The sequence below is a fragment of the Gossypium raimondii genome, chromosome 3 (assembly GCF_025698545.1).
Source record: "Gossypium raimondii isolate GPD5lz chromosome 3, ASM2569854v1, whole genome shotgun sequence".
In the NCBI taxonomy this organism is placed as follows: Eukaryota; Viridiplantae; Streptophyta; class Magnoliopsida; order Malvales; family Malvaceae; genus Gossypium; species Gossypium raimondii.
This window is the reverse complement of record NC_068567.1, coordinates 1,480,088-1,507,615: the sequence shown is the minus strand read 5'-3', so window position 1 is coordinate 1,507,615 and position 27,528 is coordinate 1,480,088. Positions and strand designations below refer to the sequence as shown.

The 27,528-nt window shown below is 33.7% G+C and overlaps 2 protein-coding genes across 3 annotated transcripts; both read left to right on the top strand.

Moving 5' to 3' along the window:
* Nucleotides 1–12,327: 12,327 nt before the first annotated feature.
* LOC105795576 (uncharacterized) lies at nucleotides 12,328–14,827 on the top strand. 2 transcript variants are annotated; one of them, XM_012625273.2, is made up of 2 exons: nucleotides 12,328–12,676; nucleotides 12,774–14,827. In XM_012625273.2, the coding sequence occupies exons 1-2, from the start codon at nucleotides 12,634–12,636 to the stop codon at nucleotides 14,585–14,587; spliced, it is 1,857 nt and encodes a 618-aa protein (XP_012480727.2). In that variant the 5' UTR covers nucleotides 12,328–12,633; the 3' UTR covers nucleotides 14,588–14,827. The 2 variants fall into 2 exon arrangements, with proteins under 2 accessions (XP_012480727.2, XP_052483862.1); XM_052627902.1 differs by having other exon boundaries at nucleotides 12,762–14,827.
* Nucleotides 14,828–19,040: 4,213 nt separating this feature from the next.
* LOC105795575 (uncharacterized) lies at nucleotides 19,041–21,397 on the top strand. The gene has a single exon (XM_012625272.2). The coding sequence runs from the start codon at nucleotides 19,118–19,120 to the stop codon at nucleotides 21,140–21,142; it is 2,025 nt and encodes a 674-aa protein (XP_012480726.2). The 5' UTR covers nucleotides 19,041–19,117; the 3' UTR covers nucleotides 21,143–21,397.
* The last annotated feature ends 6,131 nt before the right edge of the window (nucleotides 21,398–27,528 follow it).

Sequence of the window (27,528 nt, the reverse complement as noted above, 5' to 3'; positions counted from 1 at the left end):
TACTTTCAATTTATTAATTTCTAGCTTGTCCCCCAACCTACACTACTTACATTTTTCTTTTCCAAACCTTTTTCTCATTCCGTGTAACCTAAAACTATTCCACATATTAAGCCACCCACTTTTTACCATTTCAACATTTTTTCCATCCAACCTACTCAATATATGACCAACTCCAATATGCCCTAAACGTTAGTTAACTAAACCTATTTCAGCTTCAGGTCGGTGTTAGCTTCGTCAAGATCTGTGAGTTACGAACCCGAGCAATTCAATTTCTAATGAGTCTGTTAGCTCCATAACCAAGGTTCTTGAATGGAATGATGCTGGAGAAGCCACTGTAATAGAACATATCACGCATATTCACCACTTAACGTTAAGTGATAGAGTAGGTGAGTATGATAGTAAATGTTGTGATGGGTGCTTGTTACCGATCTCGGATTCATTTTACTACTGTACACAGTGTGATTTCTTTCTCCATAAAGTTTGTGTCGAGTTACCAAAGGTAAAGCAGGTTTGGCATTATTGTTGCCAATCATCACTAGTCCTTACTTCAAACGAAGTATTTCGGTGTGTAGCATGTGGTTACTGGTCTAAAGCTTTTGCCTATAAATGTGAAGAATGTAAGACACGCACATGCCTTCGATGTATAATTGCTCTTACACCTGGTGCTCACACATGTGTAGGACATAAACACCCTGTTTTTCTCTACAGCGAAAATAGAGGGGGATGTGTTGCTTGTGGTTGTGATTCCAATGGTCGTTTGCGTTGTAAGGATTGCGATTTTTCTCTAGATCATAAATGTTTTTCATTGCCTATTACATCCCAACACAAAAATGATCAACATCTTCTTTCACTCACTTAAGGTGATGATAATAGTTATTCAGAAAGCCATTTTTGTGATGTATGTGAAGGAAGTCGAGATCCAAATCTTTGGTTTTATCATTGTGCAACATGTGATACTTCTGCCCATGTCAATTGTGTTCTTGGAGAACATCCATTCCTCAAACTCGGGAGTATCGTTGAAGGAGATAAGGACATTCATGAACATCCTGTCACTGTTGTTAAGAAGGTCTATTACTATCCGAACTGCAGTGATTGTGGTAAGCCCTGTTTAGATTTGGCTTTGGAATGTACTGGATGCAACTTCATTGTCCATGTTGGGTGTCCTTCAGATTCGGAGGACTAAGGTGACTATACTCCAAAACTACCCTTTTCTTTTGCGGAGAACACAGAGTATGGTCTTGACTTTATTACTTGTAATGCTGATTGTATTTATCATCCAAACTAGGCTTTCGTATTTGAAGTATAAATGTAAGGGAAGCATGTTTTAGGTTGAACCATGTTTGTTCAAACTATAATTTCCTGATTTTTGTGTTCTTTAAACCATGTTTTAACAGAAGCATGAGAACCTGTTAGAGAGTTGAAGCTCCTATTGCTGCTTTGTGCAGCCTATTCTGGAACTTGAGAGGCCATAGAAACTTGCTACCAAATCTCCTAATTTACATTATAAAAAATGGTCAAATATAGGGTTTAGTACCTCCACTATTCCTATATCTCGTTTTTAGTTTATACTTTATTTTTTATCATAATTTGATCGAATACTTTTATAATGTTACGAGTTAGTCCAAAAAATTAAAATTTAACTATTTCAATTAAAAGATTGACTTGAATTTTTTTAAAATTCTATTTTAACAAAAAAAAACATTTTTGATGTGATGAATAATGAATTAGAGTAAGTGTTAAAAATAAAGGGTGCCAGCTGAATGGAAAAAATATTAAAATTATGTAAAATATTATATATTTATATTCTAAAGGAATGGTAGATTTTTAAGGAAAAAATAGTTTATTGTTCTGTTGTTTAAGAAAACTGAAGTGAATGGTTTATGAAAGAGCATGTAGGTATTTTCCTAAAATGAAAAATTTAAGGTAGTAAATACAAACGAAAGGGAAAAAGTTATATATATATATATATAATTAATATTTTTTGTTGTTTAAGACCATTTTTTAAGGTTTGAAGCACTTTTAGTTCTTAAATTATATCATTTTCCTCATTTTAATCTTTAAAGATTTTTAGCTCATTTCAATCATTAACGTTTCAAAGTGTTCAATGGTTCAATCCTTTCACATTAAAGAAAACCGGGTAACCTCAACATCCAATTATTAAATGATATCCGTAGTAAATGATAAAGATATATGTTATTAAAATGGTGAAATTTTATTTTTGCTATTTTAAAAATATACAATTTAATTCTGACCCCCATCAAAAAATTTTCTGGCTTCGCCCCTATTTTTATTGATCAATTGGGTTGTTTACAATACTCTCCAAAGTCTATATTTATAGGTATGAGTCCTAAAATTCATCAAACTTATCTTGATCTTGATGGACATTTACAACACTCCCTCTTAAATATCCATTAGTAGATAATATACCTCATTAAAAGCTTACTGAGATAAAAACTCTGTGAGAAAAAAATCTTAGTGATGGAAAAGAGTACACTTATTTATAATACACATATCTTATTACCTCATTAAAAACCTTACTAAGAAAATTCAGTTGGACAAAACCTCGGTTAAGAGAAAAAAATACAACGCATATTTACCCCCTAATGACAACGTCACGTAATTTATCATATTCTACGATTCCAATCTTGAATATTAAGTTTTCAAATAATCACTTAAATAGATTTGATAAACGTTTATATCATCATTTTTGAAAGTTATGGGTAACGAAAAATTCGGGTAACAATAATCATAAAAACTTTGATCATAAACCTTCTATATATGTGCATGTTAGATCATTTTATATGCTTCCAATATTCTAAATCCTTGAAGGATTTTTATTTAAAATTCAATATATAGTGATTCATATAAATCTGTAAGAGCAATTATTAGATGCATGCCAAACTTTTATGAATTGGCGGACTAATAAAATATTTAAAGATTAATGCATCTACCACAAAACAATATCATATCTTTTCACAATTAATGCTGAGATTTAGGTTTCTCTTATTTCGTTTTTGCAAAATTACTTGTTTATACCTCATTGGCCTTAATCTTTAGACGTTCGGACTATTGGTTTAAAAACTTTACGTAGCAATGGACAACTTTTATCAACAGTTGATTGAGAATGAGATATGTGGAATGATATATCTGACTATGATTGCTCAAAATTTACTCCCTTTGCCGCATGCTATCAAACCTAATAGGGGTGCCAACATATCAGTTGCCTTCATTCTCCCATTTTCACTTTCATCTCAAAGCCCAAAGTAAATCTCAAAAATAAATAAATAAATAAATAAAGCCTCCACCGTGAATCTACAAAAATCAACATTGTCACGAGAAATTTTCAATCTACAAAAAACTCAACTCAAGAAGTTTAGTGTATGAGTACTAATGAAATGACAAAAGTTCGTAATGACATCACTACTAATTTGATGACAGCTAGACGACAACATCGTGTTTCTTAAATTTTTGCTTTTACTTGTTTGGATATGTATCTATTTCTTGAATATTTATGTACTTTTAACTTATTTTCAATTTACTTGTGTAAAATGATTTCTTATGCAACTTCATATTAATTGAAATATGCTATTTGACAAATTTATTCAAAGCGACATAATATCATGAATTTACATACTAAGAACATGACATAATTGTAACAGCCTAATTTTCAGTGGTGTTGGAAACAGTGATTCGAGATTACTAAATCCGACCAGTGAGTCTTAAAATTTAATAAATTTAATAATTATGGGTCAAGTGTGAATTTAGAAGAATTTTTGAACTAGTGAATTTTGTGATTTAGTAAATTTTGTGATTTAAAAAAAGAATTTAATAGGTAAATTGGGTCTAAAACGAGGTATCGAGACCTCGAATTCATAAGCCGAGCCATAAATATTTTTATAAATATTTATGGAATGCCATTGAGTTAGTATAAAAGTTTCGTTAGAAAATTTTAATGTTTGGATAGTCAATTAACTAAAAAGAACTAAATTGAAAATAGTGTAAAATTTGTTAAATTGTGATTAAATAGCTTAAGTGACTAAAAAGGAGGGATCTAAAAGGCAATTAGGCCCAAATTATATGGGCTGGACGGTTGGGCAAGAAAAATCTCGAAAAGTGATATAATAAGGGCAAAATTGGAAATTTTGTAAAAGTTAACAAATAAAAATCTTAATTAAAAGAGTTTCTAGGCAATTCTTCATATTTCTCAGCCAAAAAAAGCCATTGAAGAGTCCCTCCAAGCTGGTTTTTCATATATTTGAACCATGTAAGTTTAATTCTTGATTATTTCTTCTAATTTTTGTGATTTTGATACTTTTACAATTAGGTCCAACTAATTATTTCATTAGTTATTGATTTCATGGCTAATTTTGAAAGTTACCATTGATGAGTGCTGGATTTTATGATGAATTAATATGGAATTAAAGCTTTAATTTTATTATATGATGATTTTATTAAGTAATTTTGATAGAAATTGATTTTAGGGACCTAATTGTGAAAAAGTTTAGAATTAGGGTTTGATGTTGCGGTTTTGAATATCAAAGGAAATATAGTAGTCTAAAATGGTTGGACAAGGTGTTAATTGAGAAAAATTAGATCAATTGAAGGGTTAATTGAGTAGGGACCAAATTGTAAAATTGTAAATTTTGGAGGTAAAAGTGTAATTTCGAAAATTTAAAGGCATAAATTGTGAAGAAATTAGTATTGAATTAGATGCTAATGAATGGAAAAATCTATATTATAGATCGGGAATCCAAAGATAAACGCGGAAAAGAGAAAGTATCGAACTAGTTTATGAACTTTTATAACTCCTGCAAATTGGCCCAGGTAAGTTCATACGGCTGAACTTTATGATTAATTGTTAATGTGAAAATGATATATTGTATTAATTCGTATATTGTTGTTGAATTATGATTATGGTAAAAATGAGAATAAAATGAGATTGTTAGTTCAAATTAAGGGATACGCAGGATTGAGTACATACGTTCGGCAACCAGTGATGAATTGACGGATAAGTCCATGGTGGATCCATGGCAAAATGTGAAAAGTAGGTATGGTGTTTCAGTGAAGAAAACCATACTGAGTTGTGAAAAGTAGGTGTGGTATTTCGATATAGAAAACCATACTGAGTTGTGAAAAGTAGGTATGATTTTTCAATGAAGAAAACCATACTGAGTTGTGAAAAGTAGGTATGGTAGGTATGGTGTTTCAATGAAGAAAACCATACTGAGTTGTGAAAAGTAGGTATGGTATTTCAATGAAGAAAACCATACTGAGTTATAGCAATGTAAAATATTCAAGCAAATCGTGGCACCGGGCAAACGATGTACTCAAATCCGTAAGACGATCCTTAATTTGACAAGTATTTATAAGTGCAATTGAAGCTAAAAGTCGGAATATAAGTTGACATCTGATATTGAGCTCGATTGGATAGATTCACTATTTGAGGTTGTGGTTGGCAGGAAATGTTGAATTTTTATTTATTTAATAATATTGTTAGTGAAATTATGGTAAGATTTTATTATGAGCCTATGAACTTACTAAGCTTTCTGTAAGCTTACTCCTGTGTGTTTAATGTTCTTTGTAGATTGATGTGAAATCGGTGGATCGGATCAACACATCAGGGCACACTATCCAGATTACTTCGGTAAATTTTCTTGTGCATCATAAGGTTTATATGGCATGTATAGGGTTTAATTGAAAGGAAGTGAAGGTGTTATAAATTTGGTTATTAACATTTTTTTTTTACTAAAATAGTTTTGGACAGTAGCAGTGATGTGATTTTGAAAAATCACTAAAAAATAGAAGAAATTGAATTAGAAGCTGAGTGGGATAGGAAATTAAAGCTGAATGAGTCTATTTTCACATGAAAGAAATAGAGTAAGTAAAAGATTTATATATTATGAGAAATTTGAATTTAAGTGAGACAGGGTCAAAATAGTTTTTGAAATCCCCTGTTTTGAATTTAGAAAATTATTAAAAATTGTACAAAAGGATTGGGAGTTATAATTTATATGGCTAGATTCCTTAGTGAGTCTATTTTCAATAGAAACAAACGATAATGTTATCCGAATTCTGTACAAAGAGATAATTAATTTTTAGTGACGAGGGGTCAGAGCTGTCGAGCAGTGAAATAGGGGAGAATTTAAAGAATAAACTGTATTAATTGGCTGAACCAAAAATTCTGAAAATTTTATGGTAAGAATATATATGAGTCTAGTTTCAGGGAAAATTTACAGATCTAAATTTTGAGTTTCGTAACTTGAGTTATAATTAAAATAGTGACTTCTGCGCAGGTGAACAGTTTTATTGTGAATAGTAAAATAAATTGTTTTAATTTGATTAAGTATTCGGAGAATTATTAATGTTCCCGGTTTGGACCCGAACCATTTTTATTGCATGATTTAGGGTCTCGAGATTCCTTTTTAGGGACATATTGAATGAACGTAAGTGAATTAATTTTAAAAGTAAATTTTTATGCTCTGAACTAGCAAGTTAAGTCAGGTAATGCCTCGTGCTCGACTCTGACAACGGTATCGGGTAAGGGGTGTTACAATACTAAGAATATAGTTTACAATTATATTGACACGTTATTAATATTTATCAATTTCCAAAAGGTTAATATTTGCAAATAATGCACTTAAGAAATTTGTTTATTTAATTTTTAAAAACTATTCACTAATTAATTTTTATAATGGATGTTTTAATTCCTTGATAGTAGTGTTTTATTTCAATAATTTCGCTCAATCAACTTAAGAAATTGCCGGTCGAGTATGTGTGCGTGCCTTCAGTAAGGAGGAGTGATAAGCCATAAAAGTAACATGTTTTTAATCCCATTCTTGATGCGTTTTTGGATGATTTATTATGTGAATTAGTGAATTTGATGCTCCTAATCTTTTAAATTTATGTTTTTATACTTAGGTGAGTATAGGAGAGCGAAATGAGCAAAAAACGAGCCAAAATTGGGCAAAAAGAGCTATTTTCAGGACCCACGGCCTGGCTATTTCCACACGGGTTGGCCACACGCCCCTGTGAGCCACACGGGCTGGCCACACGCCCATGTGCCTGCCCGTGTCGATTTCGCACCTTGCTTCCCTGTTATGCAAAAAAACTCAATTTTTAGGGTTTCTGAGCATTCTAAAGTTTATAAGTACATATTAGAAGAAGACCTAGGGGAACACGTAGAGGAGAACGAAAAAAAGACGAAGAACGCCATCGGATTCATTTCAGAAGCGGATCTCCTTCAAGATTGAATATCTCCATTCAATTTCTTTAGAAGTTTTATTGGGTTTCTTTATGTCTTGTTGTTTTCCTAACTTTAAGATGATGTTATTCCAAATTATGAACTAAATTCCCTATATACCTAGGGAAGATGAAACCTATATGAATCTTATTATTTGATTTCTAAATTACATGATAAATACTTGATTCTTGTTCTCAATTATGTATGCTTAATTCGTGTTTTAATATTTTTAGGATATTAATTTATGCTAATGTGCATATTTCAGTTAAGCAAAAGTCCCTATTTAAAAGTAGATCTAGCATAATTGAGTGGAGTTGCATGCAATCCAAGAAATAGGACGACATAAATCTACTAGATTAGAGTCAAATCTAATAGAGGAATTCATAAATTGAGTTAATGCGACAATAGGGGTTTTAATTAGAAAGAAATTTCAATTAATTAACCGACAGTCAATTGTTTTTATTCTCGAAAGAGATATTAACATAATTTAGAGATTTCTACGGATCAATGCACAAGTGAATAAATCGTTTAATTCAGATTCAGAATAATAAGTGAAGTCTAGGTAGATTCTTTCCTGGGTATTATCTATCTCGTTGGTTTTATTCGATTATTTCCTTAATTCATTCTCTGTTGCGCTCTTAATAATTAGTTTAGTTAATTTTAGATTAAAAATAATTTCTTCAATTTATCGGCTAGATAATAGAAAAATAGTAAGTACTAGTACTTTTAGTCCTCGTAGATATCATATTCTCGACTCACCATAGCTATATTATTATTCGATAGGTGCGTTTGCCTTTGTCGTAATTTTAGTTAATTTAGTGACTCACCAAGGAGTTTGAAGAATTCAGATCGTGATGTTTTGGTGGATAAGATTACTAAGCATATTAGAAGATGGTAGACTTCAGCTTCTCCACTAAGTCATTAAGAAAGTTACACAATTCTGTAATTCTTTTCTTTGAAAGCGGAACGGTATAATTTTTGGTGAGGTCAAAATCCTTGCGGAAGTCATTCTCGGTCAGTTGGCAGAATTTTGTCATCCTAAGGCAGAAGGAGGACTTGGAGTTAAGGATTTGGTTAGTTGGGATAAAGCCTGCATGATGAGGTGTCTTAGGCTAATTTTGGTGAAGTCAAAATCCTTGTAGGTTGCATGGGTTGAACAGTATATTGTGAAAGGAGATTCTGTTTGGCAGGTACAAGTTAAGCAATGACATAGTTGGGCTTGGAAGAAGGTGCTTAAGCTTAGAGATATTATGCCGCAGATCGGAGAAGTTTAAAGGTGAGTAAAATTTAATTTAACTTGAAAAATTGTTTTTTATTTTATTTTTTATTTTGAGTTAATTTAATCGAGTTATTCAATTTATTTAATTTTTTTCGAGTCAACTCGAATAATTAGTTTAAGTTTCAAGTTCTAGTCGAGTTTAACTTTATGATTTGAATAACTCAAATAACAAATAAGAGTTAATACCTCTTTGATCCGTGCTCAATTTTGAAAATGATTAAATTAGTCTTTCAACAAAAAAATTTAATAATTTTCAAAAATATCAAAATAATTTTAAAAACCCAAATATTTATAAAATTCTAAAATTTATATTTTTAAAATTATAAAAATAAAAATCTAAAAATATATATAATTTTTGTTAAACTATTTGTCTCTTCTCTTAATATTATAGGGAAGAATATTAAGACAAAAAAAATGCAAAGCCGAGAAAGGTCATCATGATCCACACAATTTCACAACAGCTCAAACCAGTAATCAATGGAAGGAGTGATTATGGCCCAAACACTGCAATAGCTTAACCAAGAATGACAATAAACATGGATCCCATCTGCCAGCTTCTACTTTGGGATTCCATTCCCCATACCTAATGTTTTAGCTATTTTCCCATCTCTTTTTTTACTCTCTTATATCACAACCTTGTATTTAATTGTTAGACCAAATATATTAGCGAATAAAATAATTAAATATAAATAAACACATATAAAATAAAAACAGAATGATTTATATTTAATTGTTAAATATGAAAAATAATCAAAATTAAATTCAAATAAAAGTTTAAATAAGAAGGAAGAATAGGAAAATAAATTCATGTTAATCTAAAAAATTCACAAGTCTATTGGGCCTAATTGGTCCAGACATTTCAAGTCGCTCATATTGTGCAAGTGTGCCACAATCCCATTGGGATTGGACTCGCACCCGCCATGCGCGAGGTAAGATTATAAGTTTAGTCATTCAATTATTTTTCAAGAGGGTTCACATATATATACAAATCTCACACTTAAGTATCAATTTCTCATTCACCACTCAACCATTTTGAACATATGTTATACCGTTGTAAACGTCTCATGGAGTAGGATATGAAATCATAAAATTATAATTCAACTCTCCACCTTTACCTATTGAGAATATGCCTCAAAATTCCCCTAAAATGTAATTTTTCCAACACTAATTTCCTTACTCCTCTTCTCTAGGATGAGAACCTATTCTCATCAATAACCACCACCGTATGGCTGTTGAGAATAGCCGTTGGAACTAGGATTATAACCATCGGGCGGTATTTTGTTGTAAGCACTTTGTGCAAAACCATAAATGATTTTCACTTCCAATTACTAACTATTGGTTTCCATAGATGATTAAAGTATCTTTAATATCACATTACATAATCAGGTTAAAATTTTTCTTAATTAAAATGTCAAATAAAAAAAAAAGGTAAATTTTAAAACACGTTAGTGGCAGTTTGCATTTGACATTGTTGAGTGCCACTCAACCACTCTCAACTCATCTTAACTCAATAATTTCCGTCTTCGACAATTATTGAACAAACCAAACAATATAGGAAACTAACTACCACAATCATCAATAGCTCTCTCTACAATCCTCACTCTACTTAGCTTAACTTAGTACATAATATATAGTAATTTTAACTATTAATGCTATGTGTTGCTTGTGGTAAGGATGACATCAAAAGGTTTTTCGTTGTAAGAATTGCAATTTTTCCTTGGATCATGAATGTTTTTCCGTTGCCTATTAGATTCCAACAAAACTGAAAAGGAAAAAAAATAAAAAAACCTATTTAAAAAAAAAAAAGTCTTCACATTATCAAGCAACACAAAAAAAATAATATAAATTTCTTTTAAAAACTGAAAATATTAAAATTATAAGAAAAAATTACTTTTTAAAATGGTGTGGCAAACATTGAAGAAATCGGATCCGAAGCCATATTCAATAATTGTTGAAAGTCTGATGTGATATGATTTCTACTTTTATGTGCTTTTCAGTCAAAAGCACTTTTGAACCAATGATGTTGCAATTGTTTTTAGCATATTCAATAATTGCTGAAATTCTGTTGTTTATAGTTTCATAAATAAATGAAACAATAATTATAAAGTCATTTTTAAATAATAAATACTAATTTGTTTTCATTTAATTCTTTTAATAATATAAAATAATTTAGTTTGATCCAATATTCACAAAAAAAAGAAGGAAAAACCCTAGCTACCCGCCGCCCCTAGTCCCTAGCCTCTGCCACCTCCACTCCTCCACCGCTCAACCACCACCCGCAAAATCAACAGTAAAAAAGACATTAGGCAGTAGTAAATATATAATATTGTATTGAAAGAGGTTATAAAGCCAGAGGAGACTCAATGTAATTTACTATTACATATTAGTACCGTAATTTACTATTACTATCACATCTTTTACATTTTATTAAGCATATTATGTCATTATCACTACGGATTTATGTTGCATTATTATTATTTGCTAAACATGATTTTTTTTAACCTTTCAGCCTTTTTACCATACTCGAATAAATTAATTACACAATATTGCAAATGTAATTCGTTTTCGCACAATACATATAAAAAGAGATTTTAAATCGAGATTAATTTTCATTATTTTGAAATTAAAAAATTATGTTCTAACTCACGGAATATGATTTCTTTCTAAAACTAAAATAATTAAATATCTTTTAAAATTAAATTTTTTTTGATGTTTATTCTCTTTTGAGGATTTAAGGCATTGTGTCCTAACTTACGGGACGTAATCTTTTTCCTCGATTAACGTGTAATATACCTCTTTTTTTTGTAAAAATTTAATTAAGTAATATTTTAACAAAAGACCGTATTTTAAAATCTCACCAAATTTTTAATTTTCAACACTAAAACATTAATTAATCAACTAGGTACAAATTTTGGGAGTTACGGAGTGCTAATCCTTCCTTGTATGTAACTGACTCCCGAACCTATTTTTTAGATTTTATAAACCAAAAATATTCGTTTTAGTAAATTTAAACTTTTATTAAAATGATTGAATTACGAGGTGATTCGATCACACCTAATAAAAAAAGATTGGTGGCGACTCCCATTTTTACGTTTTTAAATAAAAAGTCTACTTCTTTTAAAAAATAGTTTCGATAGATTAATTTAACTGATATTTTCACTTAAAATTCTAATTTTTATAATTTCTTTAAATAGTACAATTTTAATAAAATTATAAAATAAGAAAAGCAAGAAAATTATGTTGTAAGAATCATATCGATAGTTAGCTACTCAGATAATTATTTTTGACTCAATTAACTAAAATTTTAATTCAATTACAATAACTTTTTAAAAGATAAAATTCATAAAAATATAAAAATATTAAACATAAATAAATAATAATACAAATATAAACATTCATTTTAGAAATTATAATAATAAAATTAAATATTTAAATTACTTTAAATTTTAGTTTAATTAATATCAATATTATTACTAATATAAGAAAATATAGATTCAAAGGCGTTAAAATACATTTATCTAAGCGTATAACTTAATTCTAATTCATTGTATGGAAAAAAGTTTATAACAAATTTTTTATAGGTTGGATGAATTTTTCACTCATTTATATATTATTATTATATAAAATGTAATGAATTTTCTTAGTTGGATGAACTTAAAAATAAAGTATATAACATCATCTTAATTTTAAGTAAAATAATAATATTTTATTCATAAATATAATCTCAATCAAATCAACCCACCATGGAAAGCAAGTAGAAAGGGGGAACCAAAAAGCAAAAGTAGCTTTAAATTAAAGCATGTGTGAAGCAGGCAGAGCTCTACAACCAAAACTAGCTAATTGAGTTCACCTCTGCTTGCTATAAGTGACCTTCTGCCTCCCAGTTCCTGAATCATTATCTTTCTTCACTTGTAATCTTGTTTTCCCATTTGACACTTTGCTCCCAAAATCAAGCTTTCCCTTTATTTATATTGCTTGGGGAAGGAGAAATGGAGGAGTCTAACAATTATGACCACCAACATCCCCTGCTTCTTATCTTGAACCAAGAGCAGCTGATCGACTATCAAAGTGGTGTAACTGATTGCTCCAGGTGTGGGGAGAAGGTGTCTGCTCCATGTTTTTGCTGTGCGCAGCACTGTGGGTTTTATCTTCACAAGGTATGTGCTGAGGCACCTTTGGAGCTCAATCACCCTTTTCATCATGATCATCCTCTTCTTCTTATGCAAAAGCCACCTGATTCAGATTCAGATTCAGATTCAGATTCAGATTCAGATTCAGATGGAGAGTGCATTTGCGAGTGCATTTGCGATTTCTGTGATGAAAGATGTGAGGAATTCATTTATCACTGCTGTTGCGGATTGGACTTTCATATTAAATGTGCTTTGTTTACATTTAATATTGCCGAGAATAATTTGAAAGAGCTTGAGCATGTTACCCTTCAACATCCTTTGATTTCCACTGAAAATGGTACTGAAGAACTTGAAGATGTTAGCAAGTGCCTTGGATGTTGGGAACCATTAGCAAAGTATACACACTTTTCTCCTGATTGTGGATTTAATTTACATGAGAAATGCACTAAGCTTCCTTTCAAGCTGAATCATGTGTGGCATCGCAAGCATCCTCTTGTTCTACAATTTAATAGCCAACGGCTCTCTTGCAAGATATGCGGAGAAACCAGTCGAATGGGTAGCGGATTTGTTTATGGTTGTTCTGCTTGTAAGTTTGTTGTTCACATTGAATGTGCATCACAATCACCATTACAAGTTATTAAGAGTACAAATCATGAACATCCATTCACCGTGTTTTTGAGACAAGTTCCATTCACTTGTGATGCGTGTGGCACCGAAGGAAATCATGTTGCCTATACATGTGGTACATGCAATATTATAATCCATAAAAATTGCATTTCATTACCTCGCATTATCAAAAGTAAGTGGCATGACCATCGCCTTCTTCACACATATTTCCATCACATAGAAGATTTTAGAGTTTTGGATTGCATAATATGCCATGATGAAGTCAATACAGAGCATGGTAGTTACTATTGTTCAAAGTGCACTGTTATATTTCACGTGAAGTGTGTAATGAAGGATAAAGATTCATATGAAATAGTAGAAAATGAAGATGAGGAATCTCCTGATGAGTCTGTCAGCTCCATAACCAAGGTTCTTGAAAGGAATGATGCTGGAGAAGCCACAGTAATACAACATTTCAAGCATATTCATTACTTAATATTAAGTGACAGAGTAGGTGAGTATGATGATAAATGTTGTGATGGGTGCTTATTACCGATCGTGGCTTCATTTTACTACTGTACACTGTGTGATTTCTTTCTCCATAAAGTTTGCGCCGAGTTACCAAAAGTAAAGCATGTTTGGCATCATCGTTGCCGACCAGCATTAGTCCTTACTTCGAATGAAGTATTTGAGTGTGTACGATGTCTTTGCTTGTCTAATGCTTTTGCCTATAAATGTGAAGAATGTGAGCAATGTACATGCCTTCGATGTATAATTGCTCTTACACCTGGTGCTCGCACTTGTCTAGGACATAAACACCCTCTTCTTTTCTACACCGAATATAAAGGGCGATGTGTTGCTTGTGGAAAGGATGATATCACAGGGTTGTTCCGTTGTAAGGATTGCAATTTTTCTTTGGATCATAAATGTTTTTCGTTGCCTATTAGATCCCAACACAGAAATGATAAACATCTTCTTTCACTTGCTTCTCATGATGATAACAGATATTCAGAAAGTCATTTTTGTGATGTATGTGAAGAGCGTCGAGATCCAAATCTTTGGTTTTACCATTGTGCAATATGTGATACTTCTGCTCATGTCAATTGTGTCCTTGGTGAATATCCGTTCATCAAACTTGGGAGTACCGTTAAAGTAATAGAAGATGCACATGAGCACCCTCTCACTTTTGTTAAGAAGATTTATGACTATCCGAACTGCAGATATTGTGGTGAGCGCTGTTTAGATTTCGCTCTCGAATGTACTGGATGCAACTTCATTGCCCATAATAGGTGTCCACGATACAATTGCACTTCTTCAGATTCGGAGGAATAAGGTGGCGGTGAGGTGACTATACTCCAAAACTACCACTTTTCTAATAGGCAGAGAACACAAAGTATGGTCCCGACTTTATTACATGTAATGCTGATTGTATTTATAATGCAAAATTTAGAGTATGTTTTAAGTTGGAATTTGTGTGTTATTTTCTTTAAATTTATGCATGCATGCCTTGTTAAGGTTTTTCTTACATACAGTAAATGTGGTGGATGCTTTGGAAAGTTCTATTTTGATAAAGGAATCTCTCAGCTTTTATTGTAATTACAAATGAAAAGGAAAAAATAAAAAAAATGATTATTCTCTATATAAAGATTTACCCTTTGTTTTTTTTTAATAAGAGAATTCTTTTCTATAAGATAAAAGAGTTAACAAGTAAATATAAAGAGTGAGACCATTTTTGTAGGCTTAATGCTTAATATATACTGCTTTTTCATTTTGCTCCTTCAATTCTTAATGTTACAAAACATTCAACGGTTCAATCATTTCATGTTAAAAAAATTCCGGGTGACCTCCACATTCAATTATTAAATGATATCCGTCTTTTTAATACCTATTTTATCTATATGGATACCAGAAATATTAACGGTGGTCGTTGCTAAAAAAAAAAGAATAAAGAAGAAGAAGAAAATAAGTGGACTTTTAAAAATAAAAAAGGGAATTAATCAGTGTAATTTCCCCAAACTAACCATTGTAACACTCTAAACCCATCAATTTGCAACATTCATTCCATTATCGTGCTTTTTGTAAGACAAAAAGACACTGTGGGGGTATGTTTGAATCCATTAATTTTGGTTTTCTTCCATTGCAGATGAGTAGTTCCACAACGCTCAATCTCTCCTTGCTTACCTCGGACATGTGGGCTGTTGTAATTTTCTGTTTTATTTTTATTTTCAAAATTGATATGGAGTTCAAATCTAAATTTGATTGATCAATGATCGGTTTTCTGATACAAGTTAATTCTGTACAGGTTGATTGGATGCACTTTTTGGCCTTTGCTGCAGTAGCTGTTGGAGTTATTCTTTATTCCGGGTAAGCGATTTGCAATCCCAACTCTTTCTTTTCCAATTTTTTGCCGACGGAGGGGAATTCGGATATGCCTTGCGTACATTGATGAATTATTATTGAAGGCACACATTTTGCAACCCCAAACCTTCGCTTCGGTTCGTTTTAAGATTCAAAACAGTTGTTTAATGAGTTAATTAATTGTTGCATATTACAAAAATAACTTCGTTCTAGCTTTGTTTAACAATTGACCGAGTTTATAGGCAAATTTGGTTAACATTGGTAAGGAATGTGAATTACAAAGGTAGGCATCATCTCCTCTCCTACTAGATTTATCTCATCTTCCATGGCCACTATAAATATAGAGAGGAGGTTTTGGGGAGTAAAGCCAATAGGAGGTTTTGGTTACCATTTTACTCCTGTTCATTTTGTGATTTCTTCCTACATAAAGCGTGTGCTGAGTTACCTAAGATGAAGGATGTTTGGCATCATTTGTGCCCAGAACCTCTTGCCCTTATTTCTGACAAAGCTTTTGAGTGTCTAGAATGTCTGAACTTGTGTAATGCTTTTGCTTATGAATGTTGTGGATGAAGGGTTGAAATGTAAACATAAGAAAGCTGAGGGACTAAAATTGAAAACAACTCAATTTCTTATGACATGAAATTGACGTGCAGGGACCAAATTGAATAAGTGAAGAAATATGAGAGACTAAATCACAATTTAACCAAATGTAAGAAGAAATCAAGGATGAAGTTTTAAAGAAATATGAAGGGAAAATGGTCATTTAGTAAGAAAGATAAGTTTAGAATGAAATGATGATGTTGATGATATTTTGAATTATTTAATGAGTTAAATATTATTTTAATAATAAATTATTTAGATATTTATTAATATTTTAATTATTTTAATAATAAATGGTCATCTTTCCGACATGAGAAAGAATAAAGGAAGAAAGAAACTTTGATTTCTTTACAATTTAGTCTATTGTCATGAAATCTCACTATTTCACTTAAAATTCTTGGAAATTTCTATAGGCAGCAAAGAAGAAAGATGGAGTAGAGATCCTAGAGAGTATGTTCCATAGTTTAGAAGCAATAAATTAGTAGATGGGAGTGAAGAAAATTAGAAGAGAAGAGAATGATAGTGATGAAATTGAGAAAGAAACAGAAGAGAAGCAAAAAAAGGAATGAATTCTTGTCAAAAGAGATAAGTTTACATATTAACTTTATTTATATCTCTACGAGTTGAGTTTAAAATGTTATAAATGAAATACATGGCATGTGAATTTTAATTGAAATAGTATAGAAAGTAATTGATTTGTAGAAACATCAAGTTTCAAGTGAAAGCGAAAAATATGATTTGTATCATGAGAAGTTTCAAGGTAAAGAAATAAATATGATATCAATATGTAAATATAAATGACTAATTTAAATAATAATCAAAAGTATAATGGTTATGTAGGTTTAAACGAAAATTAATGCAAAGAACCATTAAAAAAATAAATCTTATCACTAAAATATATAACATCATCTTACTTTTAAGTATAATATAGTTAATATGGTTAACTATTTAAATTAGAATATTGACTTGAATTTTTAAATACTATTTTAATAAAAAATTTCATTTTCCACATGATGAATAATGAATTAGAGTAAGTGTTAAAAATTCATGCCAATTACTAAAATCATTAAGGGTGTTAGTATAGTCATCAGACTTGAACTACAGAATACTACTATAGTTATCGAAACAAATCACATACAAATCAAGTTTTAAAATTCAGTTAAACAATACAACATATCATAAATCCATACCTCATATGAATTATAATCAAACCAAGTCTAACCCAAGCCTATGAGAGCTCTTAAGTCAAGTTGGTAGCTAAACAATTTCAATTTAAGAAAAAATCAAGTGGGTGTCGAAAATATCAAGTGGGTGTCGCGACATTGAAATCAGTAAGGACCAAAATGCTAAACTTTGAATTACAAGGGTGTTGCGACATCGGGGTTCGATGTCACAACACTTAGTGTTGATGTCGCAACATTCACTAGCTGGTGTCAAATTAAAAAAACAAAAGAAGCAAATAAACTCTTTTTTTTTTTTGGCACTCAAATTGGAAATTTAAAATTTTCAAAATACATTAAAAAGATCCTCAAATTTAAAAATAAAAAGAAGCAATTAAACCCTTGTTTATTTTTTTTTTGTACTTAATTGGGTACTTAAACTACCAAATTTAAGAAGAAAAAAACCTCGTTAAACCTCTAGGTCGGATTTTAGATAAGATATTTTGAATTTAGATTCTTATCATCCTCTTCTTCTTACGCAAAAGTCACCTTATTTATCTGGAGAGTACATTTGTGATTTTTGTAATGAATTGGATAATAAGTTTGTTTACCATTGCTCTTGCGGATTGGACTATCATATTAAATGTGCTTTGTTTACATTTAATGTTGCCCGGAATAATTTGAAAGATCTTGAGCTTGTTGCCCTTCAACATCCTTTGATTTCAACTGAAAATGGTGATGAAGAACGTGAAGATGTTAGTAAGTGCTTTGGATGTCAGGAACCATTAGTAAATTATAAACACTTTTCTCCTAACAGTGGATTTAATTTACATGAGAAATACGCTAATCTTTCTTTCAAACTGAATCATGGGTGCCATCGCAAGCATCCTCTTGTTCTACAATTTAATAGCCAACGGCGCCTCTCTTGCAAGACATGCGGAGAAACCGGTGGAAAGGGTAAAGGATTTGTTTTTGGTTGTTCATTTTGTAAGTTTGCTGTTCAGATTGAATGTGTATCAGCATCTTTAGATCTAGTTGTTGAAGATAAAAGCCATGAACATCCTGTTAGTTTGTTTGCAAGAAGATCATCATTCATTTGTGATGCATGTGGCATGGAAGGAAGTTATGCTTCCTACATATGTTGAACATACAATATTATGGTCCATAAAAAGTACACTTCATTGCCACGCATCATCAAAAGCAAGTGGCATAAAACTACTTATTCTCGTAATTTTATTTAAACACCGACATATTTAAAAAATTCATCTCAATATTCATTATCTAATCCACAAAGCAAGGAATAAAGTGAAAATTTTGTCTTTTTCTTTTAATTTTTCCATTATTCTCAAATTTAATAATGAACGTACAACACACCCAAATCCATTACATCCCATTCTTAACTATTATAAATTAAGATTGAATTATAAAAAAATACGAAAAGAGGAAGCCAAATAACCGCAATGCATGCATCAATATATGTAACAAAAGCCTATATAAACATCATAATACTTGTAATATTATTTAAAATACCCTCATAATTTTAGAATAAAGATTTGTCATATACTTTACTAAACTTTAACTTTAAAAGAAACCCGCTAAAGTAAAGTATCAAAGCAAAGACTCGTTAAAAGCAATATACTAAGATAGCTTCGGAGTCTCTCTTTCAAATTTGTACTTTGCTTCAAACATTGAGTTTCAGTTTTTTCTTGTTACGTCGACGGAAAAAACCAAAGGGGAAGGAGAAATGGAGGAGTCAAACAATTATGGGCACCAACATCCCCTGCTTCTTATCTTGAATCAAGACCAGCTGATCTACAATCAAAGTGGTGTAACTGATTGCTCCAGGTGTGGGGAGAAGGTGTCTACTCCATGTTTATGCTGTGCGGAGCACTGCGGGTTTTACCTTCACAAGGTATGTGCCGACGCACCTTTGGAGCTTAATCACCCTTTTCATCTCAACCATCCTCTTCTTCTTATGCAAAATGCACCTTATTCACCTGGATGGTACATTTGCAATTTTTGCGGTAAAGGCGGTTATGATTTTGTTTATCACTGCTCTTGCAATTTTGACTTTCATATTAAATGTGCTTTATTTACATTTAATATTGCTGAGAATAACTTGAAAGAGCTTGAGCATGTTCCCCTTCAACATCCTTTGATTTCCACTGAAAATGGTGATGAAAAACTCAAAGATGCTGCTAAGTGCTTTGTGTGTTGGGAACCATTAGAAAAGTATACACACTTTTGTCCTGACTTTGGATTTAATTCACATGAGAAATGCGCTAAGCTTCCTTTCAAACTGAATCATGTGTGCCATCGCAAGCATCCTCTTGTTCTACAATTTAATAGCCAACGGCTCCCTTGCAAGATATGCGGAGAAACAAATCGAGAGGCTATAGGATTTGTTTATGGTTGCTCTCCTTGTAAGTTTGTTGTTCACATTGAATGTGCGTCACAATCACCATTACAAGTTATTAAGAGTACAAATCATGAACATCCATTCACCTTGTTTTTGAGACAAGTTCCATTCACTTGTGATGCGTGTGGTGTCGAAGGAAATCATGTTGCCTATACATGTGGTACATGCAACATTATAATCCATAAAAATTGCATTTCACTGCCTCGCATTATCAAAAGTAAGTGGCATGACCATCGCCTTCTTCACACATATTTCCATCACATAGAAGATTTTGGAGTTTTGAATTGCATGATATGCCATGATGAAGTCGATACAGAGCATGGTAGTTACTATTGTTCAAAGTGCAATGTTATATTCCATGTGCATTGTGTGACAGAGGATAAACGCTCATATTCAATAGTTTCACTAGAAAATGAAGATGAGATTCCCTATGAAAGTTCCATCACTGTCTTAGAGAGCAATGATGCCGGAGAAGCTACAAAAATAAAACATTTCAAGCATATACATAATCTAATGTTAAGTCCCTTTGTTGGAAGGTATGAAAATCGTTGTGACGGGTGTTTGTTGCCAATCTCGGGACCATTTTACTCCTGTTCATTTTGTGCTTTCTTCCTACATAAAGCGTGTGCTGAGTTACCTAAGATGAAGGATGTTTGGCATCATTTGTGCCGAGAACCTCTTGCCCTTATTTCTGACAAAGCTTTTGAGTGTCTAGAATGTCTGAACTTGTATAATGCCTTTGCTTATGAATGTTGTGGATGTGAGACAAAGATATGTCTCCCATGTGTGATTGCTCTGACTCCTGGTGCTCGAACATATTTGAAACATGAACACCCCCTCTTTTACTACAGAGAGCACAAGGGGAAATGCAATGCTTGTGGTAATACTACAGGGAGCGCATTTTGGTGTAAGGATTGTAATTTTGTGCTACACACGGACTGTTTTTCACTTCCAATTACAGCTTACCACAAATGTGATCAACATCTTCTTTCACTCACTGATCATAATGATAACAGTTATTCAGAAAGTTATTATTGTGATATCTGTGAAAAAACTCGAGATCTAAATCGTTGGTTTTATCGTTGTGCAACTTGCGACACTTCTGCTCATGTTGGTTGTGTTCTTGGAAAATATTCATTCCTCAAACACAGGAGCATCTATGAAGAAAAAGATCATCCACACCCACTCATCATTGTGAAGAAGAAGTATTACTACCCTGATTGTTATAAATGCAGTAAGCCTTGTGAAGATGTGGCTCTTGAATGCTCAAAGCCAGAGTGCAAATATATTGTCCACTGGGATTGTGTAGCACCCGATTATCTACAGAGTTGGTGGATGTGGTGCATGTAGCAATTCAGAAGTAATCTTATTTGAAACTTACCACTTCATTTGCAGGAAAACTCAAGGCTGGAAAATAGGGTTTGATTTTTGTCTTGTTACTTGTGATGTTAGTCGTTGTTGTCATTGTAATTTGGTTTGTTTTAAATAAATGTCGTGTAATAATATGAAGTTGAAACTTGAGAGGTTTGCATTGTTGATTTTAGAATTTCTTGTAATTTGGGAGTGTGATTGTACTGACAATAATAAAGGTGTTGCTTGATGCTACTCTTAATAGCTCTTTGTTTCTTTATATAAGTTTACTTGAAAATACAAGCTTTTTCTGAAATTATCTCTCTTTTGATGCACATTTAAATTAGGTTTAACGTTTGATTGTGCATTTGTTTTCGCTGTATGTACAGATGTATAAGACAAAAGAATGTTGACCATCTTTATTTGATAATACACAATTTCAAGTAAGAATAACTATTACCGTTATCAACCTTTAGAGATGTAATCATTACTAATTAGATATTTAAATAAATATTAGAAATAAAATTATTCATGAAATAAGGACCATTTTGAAAATTTTCAAAACCTAACGTGATATCTGTGAAGAAAGTCGAGATCTAAATCGTTGGTTTTACCATTGTGCAATCTGTCTGATCATGTTAGTTGTGTTTTTGGAGAATATCCATTCCTCAAACTCAAAAGCATCTACAAAGAAAAAAATCATCCACATTGTTGGTGTTAAAGGCAGTAGCAAGCTGGTTTTAACTTGCTTGATCAGCACTTGGGGAAGAAACAAAAGCAGGAAAATTTGCTTAATAAACAGAACAGAAGCAAAGCAAAAAATTGTAGAGCATTTGAATGAAAAACAAGCTGAAATTTTTCATTGACAAAGCATTGGCAAGTTGCCATTACATATATCACACTTGAGTTTATCTTACAAATCAAAAATACTACCTAATCACTTACCTAACACCACTTAAAACATTGGAAATTGTTAATCAGCTTGCATAAGTTACATTGCTGAATTTTCAGTCAATCAACATCAAAAAATTACATCAAAAGTTTACCAACTAAGTTACAAAATATAAACTTAAACCAACAAAATAAGTTGAACTTGGACATCATTCACGAGCTTCAGTTGCTGCCTTCAAGTGCTGCTTCTTTACCGTATGTGGCTTGCATGGCCACGATTGTTGCTGCATGTGTTGCATGGAAGCTAACTTCAACACACATCCACTCACCATTGTGAAGAAGATGTATTACTACCCTAATTGTGATGAATACGGAAAGCCTTGTGAATTTGTGGCTCTTCAATGCTCGAAGTCAGAATGCAAATATATTGTCCACTGGAATTGTGTAGCACCCTTTTCTCTACATCGTTGGTGGGGGTGGGGCATGTAGCAATTCAAATCTAATCGTATTTGAAACCTATCACTTCATTTGCAGGAAAACTTAATACTGAAAAATAAGGTTTGATCTTTGCCTTGTTACTTGTGATATTAGTTGTTGTTGTCGTTATAATTTGGTTTTTCCAAATTTTCAAGTTTTAAATAGTCGTCATGTAAAACTTGTGAGTTCTGCATTGATGTTTGATTGTTGATTTTAGAATCTCTTGTAATTTGGCAATGTGATTGTACTTACATAAACACTACAATAATAAAGGTGTTGTTGGATGCTTCTCTTTATAGCTCTTTGTTTCTTTATATAAATTTACTTGAAATACAACTTTTCATGAAATTATTTCTCTCTCCTTTTAATTTGTTGTGGATCTATGTACAGATGTATGTTGAAAGCTGGACTGCAATGCAACATGGAGCCAGAAGCATGCTACTATCGAGATCAGCAGCTATCGAGCTCAGCTCATTTTGCTTGGTGCGCATTTAATGGTTTTGGACCAAATGAAGCAACCGGCATTCTTTGTTTTGTTTTGTTGTAATTTAGTTTAGTTTAATTGCAACTAGCTTTAATAGTTAGTAAGATTAAGTTAGTGATTAGATAGCTGATGTAAAAGTTGATATGTCACTCATTTTGTATTTGACTTAAGCTTACATTGGTTGTAAATTAGTGGAGGCGATTAGATTAGTAGGTAATCATCAAATGAACAAATTGTAACTCCTTTTATTTCAAATTTTGAATGAAAAATGTAATGTTCGATTACAATTTTCTTGAGTATTCAATTTTGTTCATTTTGCTTTGCTTTGCTTTTTCTTTGCTTGATTCTTCTTGCTTGATCTTGCAAACACCGTATTGTAACTTTGTTTGATGTTTGTCACGCCATTGTTCCAACAAATGGTATCGAGCCGAATCTTTGCGAGGCCATTTTTGTACTTTGTTGAGTTTAAATCAAAACCATCAGCAAAGCTTAAAATCAGAAAGGATCGAAGCACTTAAACTCAGTTTAGCAGAATGAGTTTCACTCCACCACCTCCACCAGTGTTCACTGGTGAAAACTATCACATTTGGATAGTTAAAATGAAGACTTATCTCCAGGCACATGATCTTTGGAGTGTGATCGAGAATGATGCTGAACCACCTCCATTAAGAGCCAATCCCACCATTGCACGATGAGGCAACATCTTGAGGAGCGAGCCAAGAAGCATAAGGCTATGGCACCTTGCAAAATGGAGTCTCTGATGTGATTTTTACTCGCATCATGGTCTGTGACTCACCAAAGCGAGCTTGGGAGAAGTGAAGGAGGAGTTCATGGGGACCGATAAGACAAGGCAACAAAGAAGTGATTAACCTCGGAGAGACTTTGAGAATTTGAGGATGAAGGAGTCTCGAGACCATCAAGCGATTCGAGACAGGATAATGGCCATTGTCAACACATTAGGCTCCCGGGAGTGGACTTCACAGAGCGAGTTGTTGAAAAGGTCATTACAACTCTCCCGAGAAATTTGAGTCAAAATCTCTTCACTTGAGGACTCGAGGGACTTATCACCATTTCATTGTCTCGAGTGATAAACTCCTTGTATGCACTTGAGCAAAGGAGGGCAAATAGGCGGGAGGAGAATCCTGAAGCTGCTTTCCAGGCTAAAGCCAGTGAAGGCTCGAGTGTGAGTGCAAAAGGCAAGAAGCCCTGGCATAATAGAAGGGTCAAGTCAGGAAAAGATGAAGCAAAAAGGGTGTTCCCACCATGTGTTCATTGCAAGAAGACAACACATTCAGAAAAGTATTGCTGGTTTAGGCCAGATATTCAGTGTAGAAAGTGCAAGCAGTTTGGCCATGTGGAGAAGGTGTGCAAGGGCAAACCAATGGAGGCTGCTCAGCAACAAGCTAGACCTGCTGAGGACATTCAAGCTCAGGAGGAGCATGTGTTCACAGCAACTTGCTTTGTTGGCACAACTAAGGCCAGCAATGATTGGCTACTAGACAGTGGTTGCTCAAACCATATGGCAGCAGACGAGAAGCTGTTCAAGGGCCTAGACAGAAGCTTCCACTCGAGGATTAGAATTGGAGATGGCAAGCTGATTGAGGCTAAGGGCAAGGGCGGTGTCTTTGGTTAGCAGGTTCGAGTAACAATGTCGATCACGGATGTGCTTTTGTACCGATTTAGACCGAATTTGCTTAGTGTAGGCCAATTAGTTGAAAAGGGCTATACATTAGTTTTCAAGGATGGTTGTTGTCTTGTTCAAGACATGAATGGTGCAGTTAATCTCGGTCTCTATGGTGATAGATGCTTCATGTTGGATGTTAGCCAAGTAGAAAGAAAGGCATACACCACCTTTGCCGATAACACTGATTTATGGCATAAGAGACTAGGCCATGCCAATTTTAGATCTCTTGATTTGCTACATAGGCTGAATTTAGTTGATGACATTTCAAAAATTGAGGTTAGTGGGAATGTTTGTGAGGTTTGTCGACTTGGTAAGCAAGCTAGACTACCTTTTCCTGCCGACAAGGCTTGGAGAGCTCAAAACAAGCTCGAATTGGTGCACTCGATGTTTGTGGCCCTATGAGAACACCCTCAATCAGTGAGAACAGGTACTTTGCCCTGTTTATAGATGATTTAACAAGGTTGTGCTGGGTCTACTTCTTGAAGCTAAAGTCAGAAGTGTTTGAAGCCTTCTGCAAATTCAAGGCTTATCTTTGAAAATCGGTCAGTTGCAAAATTAGAGCCTTGAGGATGATAATGGCTCAAATATGTGTCGAGAGATTTGAAGCTTTGTGGCAGATCTTTGGGATTCACCATCACCACAATGTCTATACTCCTCAATGAATGGAGTCTGTGAGAGAAAGAATAGGACTGTGCTGAACATGGCCAGATGCCTCTTGTTTCAAGGCAAGCTTCCAAGCCAGTTTTGGGCTGAGGCAGTCAACACCTCAGTGTATCTGCTCAACAGACTGCCAACTCGAGCAGTCAAGGATAAAACTCCTTTTGAGGCTTGGCATGGAGTCAAACCTGTGGTAACACACTTAAAAGTGTTTGGCTGTGTATGTTATGCACTTATTCCAGTAGAGAAAAGGACCAAGCTTGAGAGCAGAGCAACTCCAGGAATCTTTGTTGGCTACAGGCAGACAACAAGAAGGGCTATAGAGTGTATGATCCTACAAAGAAAGAAGGTCTTAGTCAACAGGATGTAAAGTTTGATGAGGAAAAGTGTGGAATTGGAATGGTGTTGAAGTGACATGTCCGAAATGGACCAGTTGGACTTGGTTCTTGAACCCATAGAAGAGGACCAGGAGAAGATGTTGTAGATGACATACCGGTGAGGGCACTAGAACTTTGGTGATGTCTATCGAGGTGCAATGTTCTTGTGATTGAACCTTCGGACTTTGAAGAGGTCGCTAAGAATGAAGTGGATGAAAGCTATGGAAGCCGAGTTGGAAATGATCAACAAAAATCGACTTGGGAGTTGGTGAGCAGACTAGAACACAAGAGGGTCATAGGAGTTAAATGGGTGTACCGGGCCAAGTACAATGCTGATGGCTCACTGAACAAGCACAAGGCCGGGCTTGTGGTGAAGGGCTACTGATCAAGAAGATGGTGTTGACTACCTAGAGACTTTTGCTCTAGTGGCAAGACTGGATACAATTAAGCTGCTGTTTGCTTTAGCAGCTCAGAAGCAGTGGAGAGTTCACCAATTGGATGTCAAATCAGCATTTCTGAATGGTTTTCTCAAGGAAGATATCTTCATCGAGCAACTTTGAAGGTTTTGAAGTTGTTGGACATGAAGACAAAGTGTACAAGTTGAGAAAGGCCCTCTATGGTGCAAACAGGCACCAAGGGCCCGGTATGACAGTTGATGCTTACGACCAATCTTGGATTTGTGAAGAGTCTTAGTGAACCTACCCTGTATGTTAGAAGGTCAGAACATGAAACCTTGCTGATTGTCTCCTTGTATGTAGATGATTTGCTTGTGACAGGGAGCAAAGTTGAGCTCATTGATGAGTTCAAGGTCCAAATGCAGCAAGTGTTTGAGATGATAGATTTGGGGATCATGACTTACTTCCTTGGCATGGAAGTGCACCGTCGATCGAGGTATCTTCATCACCAACACTCATTTGCTTTGAAGATCCTAGACAAATTTTGCATGCATAATCAGAAAGCGATCAACACACACGTGGCTCAAGGAGAAAAGTCGACTAGCGGTAGTGATAAGCGAAGGTTGATGAGAGGCACTATCGAAGCCTAGTTGGTTGTCTGTTGTATCTAACGACAACCGGGCGGACATCATGTTTGGTGTCACTGTTATCGAGATTCATGCATTGTTGCAATGAAGCACATTTGAAAGCGACAAGAGGGTCCTTAGATACATCAAGGGCACTGCTAGTTTTGGTGTAATGTTTGAAAGTGGGAACCAACTGAAACTAGAAGGCTACTCGACGATGGATCAAGGCGGATCCTTGATGACATGAAGAGTACCTCGGGATACTTCTTTACACTTGGATCGGGATGTTTTGTGGAGTTTAAAAAGCAACAAGCTGTTGCTCGATCCACGGTGAAGCAGTACATTCTTTGCAGCAGGAGCGATTAATCGAGCCATTTGGCTAAAGAAGCGCTTCATGACCTTAATGAAACTCAAGATGAAGCAAGCGAAATTTGGGTGGATAATCGATCTGCGATTGCAATAGCCAAGAACCACTGTTCCATGGTAAGACTAAGCATTTTAAAATCAAACTGCATTTTGTTAGAGAGGCTGAACAAGCAAAGGAAGTCAGCCTTGTGCATTGCAGCTCAGGGGCACAATTGGCTGACATAATGACCAAGCCCTTAGGGGCTGCTCGATTTGAATCTTTGAGAAGTGCAATTGGAATGTGTTGCATACAGTCCAAGGAGGAGTGTTGAAAGCTGGACTGCAATGCAACATGGAGCCAGAAGCATGCTACTATCGAGATCAGCAGCTATCGAGCTCAGCTCATTTTGCTTGGTGCGCACGAATGGTTTTTGGACCAAATGAAGCAAC

Coding starts and splice junctions, on each gene's coding strand:
- LOC105795576 (XM_052627902.1), top strand. CDS start 12,634: ATGTTTTTGCTGTGCGCAGCACTGTGGGTTTTATCTTCACAAG. Junction 12,677..12,761: donor GTGGGTTTTATCTTCACAAG/GTATGTGCTGAG, acceptor CACCTGATTCAG/ATTCAGATTCAGATTCAGAT.
- LOC105795575 (XM_012625272.2), top strand. CDS start 19,118: ATGGAGGAGTCAAACAATTATGGGCACCAACATCCCCTGCTTCTTATC.